Source organism: Cynara cardunculus (assembly GCF_001531365.2).
Source record: "Cynara cardunculus var. scolymus isolate 2C chromosome LG 11, CcrdV1, whole genome shotgun sequence".
Classification (NCBI taxonomy): domain Eukaryota; kingdom Viridiplantae; phylum Streptophyta; class Magnoliopsida; order Asterales; family Asteraceae; genus Cynara; species Cynara cardunculus.
Genome location: NC_037538.1, coordinates 11,002,735 through 11,013,319, shown reverse-complemented (window position 1 = coordinate 11,013,319; position 10,585 = coordinate 11,002,735). Strand labels below are relative to the sequence as shown.

Here is a 10,585-nt window from a genome sequence, read left to right as displayed (position 1 = left end):
CTTGGATGACTAATTGAATGATCATTGGATTGGATCAGTTCGATTTTATTGGATTCTATAATGTCATTCAAGAACCGACCAATCCGATTTATATATTTCAATATTGAATCCGATTTGATCCATTTATAATTGGACATTGAATTATGATTAATCCGTCTAAATTTAATTGGATGACTATGTGGATATTCCTAATAAAAACCATAATAAAATTATTATATAAATGAAAATGAGAAATTTAAATACTTTCCCTGAAATTTGAGTCAAGATCATAGCATAGTTCCAATTGGTTGAGAAAACTTCACGGGTTGTTTTTGACTTTTGGTAATAGCCAGTTTTCGAAGACTCCAAGTTCCAAACTTTTACACTCCATCTAGGAGGATGAAAGCAACAGAAAAGCAGTTACCCTTTTTTTACGAAGAACATGGTATCTCCATCCCTATATGTACCCCATGATCCCTCCTCCCCATTTCAGAACTAGAAATCCTTTAAAGATTTCCTTCCAATGGAGTTGCTCAATAGCCCTACAAAATTACATGTATGTAGTCCATTTCTCTTTCCTATTGGAGTGCCACATTCAATTACTTCATCTCTTGTAGAAACCCCCGATCACAAAGATAGGGTTTTGAGAATCTTGCAATTTGGTTAGGATTCTAGCGCCAAGATTCTTGTTATCTATTTGGGTTTTTGCAAAATTCTTAAATTAAGCATCTTCTTCGCATGGTTTCTCAAGGTTTTTCTCAATGAATTAGAGGTGATGAAGGTGGTTTTCATTCTTGTTTTGGAAAAAAAAAAACCCCATTTTTTAATAGGGTTTTTGCAAAATTCCCAATTGGCTTCGTTTGTAAGAGTTCTTGAAGGGTTTTTCCGCCATCAATTTGTAGGTTTTAATGTCGTTTTTGAAGAACAAAAGATTCCCATTTTATAATAGGGGTTTTGCAAAATCCCACACTTTGTTTCCTTTTCAAATGGTTCTTGTCTTCATGATGTTCCTTTTCAAGAATTCATTCACACGTGACGAAGGTGGTTTTGATTCTTGTTTTTCACATGGTTCTTGATGTTGTTTTTCATGAATTCAATAAATTCTCAAATATGACTTGTGCTTTAATGGTTCTTGAAACTTTTTTTTTGATGAATCTGCAGGTAATGAAGGTAGTTTTGGTTCTTGTTTTGGCTTTCTTGAGTGCCAAAAATGTTAATGGCAGAAGAAGACATCACCACAACAATATCAAAGGCTGTTTTGAATACTCTGCCATAAGTTGCAGAGCTCATACTGCTTCATTGACTGATTTTGGAGGTGTTGGTGATGGTACAACCTCAAACACCAAAGCTTTTCAGACAGCCATTGATCATCTCAGTCAATATGGATCCAGCGGTGGTGGTTCACTGCTCTATGTTCCTCCAGGCAAATGGTTGACTGGAAGTTTCAATCTCACCAGTCATTTCACTCTCTTTCTTCATCAAGATGCTGTTCTTCTTGCTACTCAGGTTTAAGTTAATCATATTCTTCACTGTTTCACTAAATTTGATGATTACCCATTTGTCATTTCAGTTTATAAATCTTGAAATATTTGTATATTTGATCATTGTCATTGAAAAATATAGTGTCTCATAACCACTGCTACAGAACATTCAAGTGCAAACAGCCAGATTGAGCCAAAAAAAAACAGAGTACCCACACCGTAATATGCATATAATTTATATGTATATACATTACAAATGATTAAATAAGTAGGCCTTTTGGTGCTAGGTTTCATTACTATTGCATTTGGACAGATGATGACTTTTTTGATTGTTATTGTTTTTCTTCTTTTTTAGGATGAAAATGAGTGGGCAGTGATCGACCCCTTGCCGTCATATGGTCGTGGACGGGATGCTGATGGTGGAAGATACATTAGTCTCATCTTCGGGACCAATCTCACCGATGTTGTTATCACTGGTATATTGTCTTTTTAATATATAATATTTATATAGGACAAATACTCACGCAGAGTCCACACATTTGGTGAGGTTTGAGCTCTCGACCTCCTGACAGGCTAATGAATAACCTGGATACTGTTGGGCCGAGGACCCTTTGGTATCACTGCTATGTTTTTGTTGGTCGCTTTTTATCAAAAACTGTATTTTTATTTTCGTGTGGTTATCCATTGAACGATTGATGTTTGGTTTTCAAGGGAACAACGGGACGATTAATGGTCAAGGAGGCGTTTGGTGGGACAAATTTCACAAAGGCGAGTTGACATACACTCGCCCGTATCTAATTGAAATCATGTACTCTACGAACATTCAAATATCGAATCTTACTTTGATCGACTCACCCTCATGGAATGTTCACCCTATATATAGCAGGTATGGACATAATTGATGGTCCCATGTTGGTTAGCTTAATACGGTTCGCAAGAAGCTTTCAAATTACTCATGTGTTGTTCTCGGTTTTCTGTTATAAATCGTTCGTTTTTGTTGGTGCAGCAATATCATCATTCAGGGAATTACAATTCTTGCACCAGTTAGATCCCCTAATACTGATGGAATCAACCCAGGTAATGAATAATTCCATTCCAATGACTACATTGGTTGGTACTTTGACTTTTGGAATCAAAGTTATGTTCTTTCAAATGGGATGATGCCATGAATTTGGTCACTAATATCACCAGGATCTGCTGTTATAGGATTTATAACAATGTTTGAGTAGTTTTTCAACTTCTCTTGAAATTTGATGGAATTAAATTTGTTCTATTTTGGAAGTCAAACTTGATTCATTTGACTTAAATCTTGACTTGGATGTACCTTTGTTCTTTCAGATTCTTGCACAAACACACGAATCGAGGACTGCTACATTGTCTCTGGGGACGATTGCGTGGCGGTCAAGAGCGGTTGGGATGAGTACGGGATTGCGTATGGGATGCCGACCAAACAACTCGTGATCCGACGGCTGACATGCATTTCACCAACGAGCGCGGTTATTGCGTTAGGAAGCGAGATGTCAGGGGGTATTCAAGACGTGCGAGCCGAAGATATCTTGGCCATCAACTCCGAGTCCGGAGTCAGGATCAAGACGGGTATCGGAAGAGGCGGGTACGTAAAGGATATATATGTAAAAGGGTTCACCATGAAAACCATGAAGTGGGCATTCTGGATGACCGGTAACTACGGATCCCACCCTGACGACAAATGGGACCCGAATGCTATTCCCATCATCCAAAACATAAACTACAGAGACATGGTGGCTGAAAATGTCACCATGGCCGCTAGGTTAGAGGGGATTTCCGGAGATCCTTTCACTGGGATTTGCATATCAAATGTGACGATTGAAATGTCGAAGTTTGCCAAGAAATTGAGTTGGAATTGCACTGATATTGAAGGGATATCGAGCGATGTGACCCCTCAGCCGTGTGATGCATTGGCGGTTCAAGGTGGAAAAACATGTGATTTCCCCGAAGAGAACTTGCCAATTGAGGATGTTAAAGTTCAATTGTGTTCTTATAGAGCAAATTATATGTGAAATTGTGATGAAGTTCAATCTCTTGGAAAATAGGTGTTGTACTTTGTGCATCAAAAGTTATACGTTAGAAGAGTCATGCTTTAAGAAATCGTTTCATTTTTACCATCGTTTCATTTTTACCATGGTTTTACCGGGCTAGGGACCGATTGGGGTATGATGGTTCGAGAATGATTACAAGTTTTATGGAATTTCAAGCTTCAGTCTGGCTCAAGTAATGGATCGGTTATGTAAATGACTTATTTTTCAAAATAAATAAATTTTGAATTAATTATAATACAATTTTTTTAAAAGATTACAAGATTTTCAAGTTTCTTGGCAAAAATTTTGAGAATTTTCTAGGTAATGTATTATTTAAATTTACTTAAATGCTAAAATTCAAAAATCGTGATTAAAAAACATTAATAACATGTGTGGGTAGGAAGATTTGAAAGAAATATTTTTTTAAACTGGGCTAGGCCCAGGTTGAATCTAGGACCCAACTGAATAGGATAGGGATTGGTCAATGGTCTAGAATCAATCCTAAGTTTTTTGAGGTAGAGATGATCAAATGGGCCCGGCCTGACCCGTAACCGATGGAGGCCTGTAATCGGAACCGGCGAGGGACCGGTAGTAACCGATTGTGGACCGGCAGCAATGAACCGGTTGGTGATTTTGGCATTTTCTCGGACCGAAACCAGTTAAGATCGTAACCGGTTATGGGCCTGGCCCGGCCCGATCAACGAAAGTCAAACGTATATAACAAAACGTATTTATAAAATTAAACGTATATATATATATATAACAAAACGTATTTTAAAACATATTTATAATAAAACATATTAAAAATAACATATTTCAAAGATATTAATAACATATTATAAATTTATTAATTACCAAAAAATTGAAAAAAATAATTTTTTTTTTTTTTTTTTGCAAAGGACCGGCCGTAACCGGTTATGGGACCGGAACCGGGACCGGACGGTTTAACCAGTTACCGGTAAGCTTGACCGGTTATGAGGGATTTCACCAGAACCGGGACCGGTTATGATGGGAACGGTTATGAATGGTTTTTGTCTTGATCGGGACCGGCCGTAACCGGTTAAGGCCCGGCCCGGGACCGGTTTTTGGCCACCTCTAGTCAGGGGTAGTGATGGACAAGCCGGGACCGTCGGAGGATTGGAATCGGGATCGGCAAAGGGCAAGCCCGGTCCAGGACCGATTATGGGAACGAAATCTGGGATCAATTAGAGTTTTTGGTAGATTCGTAAGATCAGGACCGACTGGGTCCGGTTTATGGACCGGCCCAGCCCGAAAATTCAAAAAACTAGTCGTTATTTGACCCTTTTTTTGTTGTTGTTGCTTTTTACCTTCTAAACACTATAAATATGTGTCTTAGTTGAGAGATTTACATATCAAGTTTTCAATTCGCAAAAAACGCAAAAAACGTTCACAATTCTTGGTTTCTCGCTATATTTTGTGAATTTGACTCGTATTCATTTCTCGAATTCACTTCACAATTCGCATTTCTTTCTCTCTTTGTCTTACAAAATGGCCGGTGAACAACATGATGCATCAAACGAACAAGTTGCCCAAGTTCTCGCCGAACACGGATGAAAGTCCGAGATTTGGAATCACTACAACTTGGTGGTTCTCACGATCGAGAAAAGAAAGACACAATGCAAAATGTGTCAAGCTCTTCTTACGGCGGAAGAAAATTCTACCTTAAGAAGGCACACCAAAAAATGTGTCCGGGGTTGAGGTCCCGGGGGGGGGGATTCAAACGAACCGATACTTGACACTAAAGGTCAAATATAGTCGTATAATGCCGAGTTGAACCACAAATGACAACACAATATGTCATTCAAGTCGGGTTGCCTTTCAGACATTTTGACAACCCTCACGTTACAAAGTTGATCCAAAAAACACTACAATCACGATACAAGCCGGTAAGTCTTCAAACCCTTAGACGTGATGCAATTAAAATGTAGAAAATGTGTCGAGCTGAAATGCAACAAATGTTTTCTCTTTTGCCTAACAATATATCTTTAACGAGTGATGTATGGAGCACACCATACAGATTGCCAGTTTCTTATATATGCATAACGACACATTGGATTGAGCCTTCATCGTGACATTTATTCAAACGTGTAATCGCATTTGAAGCGTTTGGTGTGCCACATTTGGGTACACGTTAATTTTCATTTATTAAAAAATGTCTTGCATTTTATAATTTAACTACTAAAATAATTAACATTTTATTTGATAACGCTAGTAATAACAATCCATGTGTGGAAAAAATAAAGTGTCATTTGACACTTATCTTAAACGGTAAATTATTTCATACACGTTGTTGTGCACACATAATAAATTAGTCGTTCAAGACGGTTTAAATACTTGTAAACTCGTAATAGATAAATTTAGACTTATGTTAAATCGAATTTTCATTAAGGGTAAGAAAATGAATGCGTTTATATATTCAATAAAAAAGCCAAATGCCAACTATTAATAGTCAATAAACTAGCTACTTTATATTCAATAAAAATTGACTGATAAGTTATATGACAATGTTATTTGATATAAATAAAAGAATAAACTCGAATGAAAATTAATGCTTATAAATACATTAAGATCCATCGAAGCTACAAACTTAATGTTAATTATAATTTGGTATTTAATTATATTTTCTAAGGATTTAGATATACAAACAATTACTTATTTAAGAACTTTATATATTATGATAATGACGAGAACTTTTATTTTAAAATATTTCTTCACGTGATACTTTTTTCTCATTTAAAACTAAAATTTAATATATTAATGAACATATATTTATTTGACAATATGTTTGTTTAATATGTATACGATTCACAATATGAAAATTTTTACGTGTAAATTTTGATTTACAAACGAGCTAAAACATTCATATTATAAAACAAATACGTATGAAACAAAAACATTGTGAAACAAATATATGTTAACTGATATTCTGAATCTTATTTTAGGATTAAAAAGTCATATGAAATAACACAGGATCATAGGCGGACCTAGTTAAGTGCCATGAGTGGCACGTGCCACCGTATCGTTTCTCCGCCGAAGGGTAAAAAATTTAGGTTTCATGAACGGTGCAACCATATTAATTTGTTGTGTGCCACTGTATGTATTTTGAAACTACAATGAGAACAAGTTTTATTTGGTAGAGTTGGTTTGCAAAGCTTTTATTCCACCGCACACCCAAGTTCGAATCATGTTAGTGTCATTTTCTTAGTCAAACGGTGCCACCGTTTGAAAAAAAATCCTTATATTTTTTTTTCTTATGCTCAAATGGCACCATCGTTTAAAAAAAATTATGGGTCCGTCCCTGCACATGATGCACTAATTTTCAAAATTATCTCAATTTCATGAGTTTTAAAGAAAGTCCCTTTAATCATATAATATAATTATTTAAATCAACTCACGTACTAACGGAAAAAACTGTTTCATTTATTTGATTTTTAAAATACCAAAAGTCAAAGATTTAACATAATTATTTTAAATCATAAATTTTATTTTAGATAGTCATAATCAAATACATAATGAATTTAATTAAGCTTTTATATTTAGTTGGAATATATTTCTTGGACATTAATGCATGTAGATAAAAGGTCGGCATGAATCTAAAGGGTGCAATTATTCTTTGTTACGGAGGCAATTAAAGTTAGAAGACAAAAAAAATCAATAGTTTATAGTTAAAACCTTAAATTATCGATACTATATTATAAAATATTTGATAAAAATTCTTAGAAAACTATTTTTTTTCATGAAATATTGTTTGTTGATACATATTACTTAGAATTCAAGATTACACGTAATTGTGTGTACTAACAACTTATTATGTCTAAGTGCAGATAGACATAATTAAATATCTTATTTTAAAGATAAAAAATTTAAAATATAATTATTGAGTTCTAATATAATACTTAGGCCCTGTTTGTTTTAAAAAAAAAAGCACTTAATTACCTCTTATGTCTGAATCGGTCAGACATTGAGGAATTAAGTGTGTTTTTTTTTTTTTTTTAATTAAGAGCTGAATTTATCTGAATTATTCAGATGTAAATTAAAGTCTGAAAACCACTTATTTTGGACTTTCATCTCCTTCCCCCAATATCCAATGAACAACACCACTACCAGCACTCACTACCATCGTCTCCTTTCCTTCTTTCAACCACCACCACCACCACCGCCACCGCCGCCGCCGTCCTCAGCCCATCAACACCGTCGTATACCYGACTCCCAATTKYAGCACCCATCCTTTCATGGCTGAACCAACACCGCCACCGCCCCCTCTTTCTCAACCATCACCATCGCCACCGCCGCCGTCTCCACTTCCATCAACCGACGACCCATCTTCTAATTCCGATCGCTCCCGAATTCCCCAAACAAACCCTTCCAAAATCCCTATTCGTCCTCAGAAAATCCGAAAACTTTCCTYATTYRCATCTGTTGATTBTGCAACAACCCTCCCAGAAGAAATTAAACGTCAATCAACAATCGCTGAAGCCGACGCATCCAAAGCCATCATCCTTTCAACCACCACAACCACCGTCGTAACAAAAAACCGTCATCTCAGCTCTCGATTTCAATCTCGATCTAAAACACCTCAAGCTTCGGATCTCGATCTCTTCTTCTTCCTCTCGATATCTCAAGAAAGGCATCTCGATTTCACTCTCGGTCTTCTACCTCTCGATCTCTCTGAGAACCCACGACAGGAAGCATGAGTCTGTGTTCAAAACATATAAGAATTGTTCTTGGATTTGGGTTTTTTAAGTAGTTGATTGTTTATATGTTTTCTTTTTGTTTGGGTTTTTTAAGAATCATCGTAGAATGACGCATAATTAATGGAACCAGACTTCAGACGTAAAAACAAACAGTCTGATTAATTCAGATTTCAGACTTCAGCACCACCTCTTAAAAATCAGAAGTGAAATCAGAMTTCAGACTTCAGCACCTCTTAAAAAACAAACGCCACCTTAATTATTATCTTTATAAAAAATTGTATTATTAAATCAAAAGTAAATTATTTCATAATTAAATTTAAATTAAATTTAAATTAAATTAAAATAAAAAATTGAATTAAAGAAATAACAGAAAACAACGAGAACTTTTAAGTAGTTACTTTAATACTAATTAATATCGATATAGTTTTTTCAAATTTTTTATCTTCAAATTTATATTTATTCAAAAATAAAAATATTATTGTTTTCTCAAAATCACATAAAATCATTTTATAACAACAAAGATAAAGAATAAACGAAGCATTAAATTCGAAATCTATCTCGATGCATTACGCAAATACTCTTCTTGTTATGTTGATAAAACTTTTGGATAAAACTCTTAAAAAATATTTTTAATGTTTCAGGTACTATTTAATGATGGATATTACTTAAAATTCAAGATTATAAGTATGGTGCATAAATACAACCTTTTAAAATTATATACAGAATAAACATCTTATTTTAAACATAAAGAATTTAAAATATAATTAAAGTAATCATTAACTTCTAATGTAATACTTAATTATTATCTTTATAATAAAAATTATAATATTAAACCTAAAATAAATTAATTCATTATTACTCAATTTAAATTATTATAAAAGATTGAACTATAACATTATATTTATAAAAAGCATTATATTATTAGATCTAAACTAATTTACACTGCTATTAAACCTAAATTAAATTATACAAAAAACGAGAATTTTTAAATTGTTAATTTGATACCGATAGAAATTTTATGGCTTTTCAAATTTATATTTTATTCAAATATAAAAATATTATCATTATCTGTCAAAATCATACAAAACTATATTATAAAACCAAATATTAAAATCGAGATATATTCTTTGTATTACGCGAGTATGCTTCTAATCTCTCTCTCTCTCTCTCTCTCTCTCTATATATATATATATATATATATATATATATATATATATATAGTTGGGTTCATGTGAGACCAGTCTGTTTTCATGAGACCCGTGAGACCATTTTTCTACACTTGAAACTTCATAGCAAAACATTGTGAATGTCAAAAAAAAAAAAAGTTGAACCTTTACAATGTTCTGATGTGAGGTTTTAAATGTAAAAAAGTGGTCTCACGAAAACAAGTTGATCTCACGTGAATCCAACCCATCGCATTTGTACAATCAATGCAACCCATTCAAATGAGATATTTATGGTAATATGGAAGATTGATATGTTTCATTAATTATGATCAATACTTTATATTAGGAAACAATCAAAACTTTTATGAAATCACATATCAAATCAAATGGGCTTTAGAAGGGGATGAAAATTCCAAATTTTTTCACAATTTAATTAACTTTCGTCGGAGAAGGAACAACATTAAAGGAATTATTTGCGAAGGTGTTTGGACTTCTGATCCTTTGGTTGTCAAAAGTGTTTTCTTACAGCACTTTGCTGACAGATTCAAAGAGCCTTGCTCCTCTAGACCAAAGTTCATCTGTCCTTTTTTTGCTAAACTTTCGGCTTCTGAAGCCGATCTCTTGGAATCGTCTTTTTCCGCTATGGAAATAAAAGAGGCTGTTTGGTCTTGTGATGGGTCGAAAGCTCCAGGGCCTGATGGCCTTAATTTTAATTTCATTAAGAAATTTTGGCCAGTGGTTGGCAGGTCTATTATTGAGGCGGTTAAATTTTTTGAATTTTCGGGCAGGATAACCAAGGGATGCAATGCTTCTTTTATCGCCTTAATTCCCAAAAAAATTGATCCCTTGGACGTCTCGGACTATAGGCCCATATGTTTATTTGGTTGTATGTACAAAATAATTGCTAAGCTTCTAACCAGCAGATTGGTAAAGGTTATGAGCAAGCTAGTCAGTGGCAATCAATCTGCCTACATCCCGGGTAGACAAATGTTGGATGGCTGCTTGATAGCAAATGAGATCGTGAATCATGCCAAAAAGAAGAAAATGCAAATTTTTCTCTTCAAAGTGGATTTTGAAAAGGCTTATGACTCGGTCAACTGGAAGTGTCTCTTTCACACTATGAAGCAAATGGGATTCGGAAATAAATGGATCAACTGGATTAAAGCTTGCTTGAAATCTGCTTCTAC

At 34.4% G+C, this 10,585-nt stretch overlaps 1 protein-coding gene across 1 annotated transcript; it reads left to right on the top strand.

Annotated features, from left to right (window-relative positions):
- Positions 1-485: 485 nt before the first annotated feature.
- Positions 486-3,684, top strand: LOC112521363 (probable polygalacturonase). The gene is made up of 6 exons (XM_025130183.1): positions 486-535; positions 1,141-1,485; positions 1,816-1,936; positions 2,172-2,346; positions 2,467-2,537; positions 2,799-3,684. The coding sequence occupies exons 1-6, from the start codon at positions 503-505 to the stop codon at positions 3,497-3,499; spliced, it is 1,446 nt and encodes a 481-aa protein (XP_024985951.1). The 5' UTR covers positions 486-502; the 3' UTR covers positions 3,500-3,684.
- Positions 3,685-10,585: the final 6,901 nt, after the last annotated feature.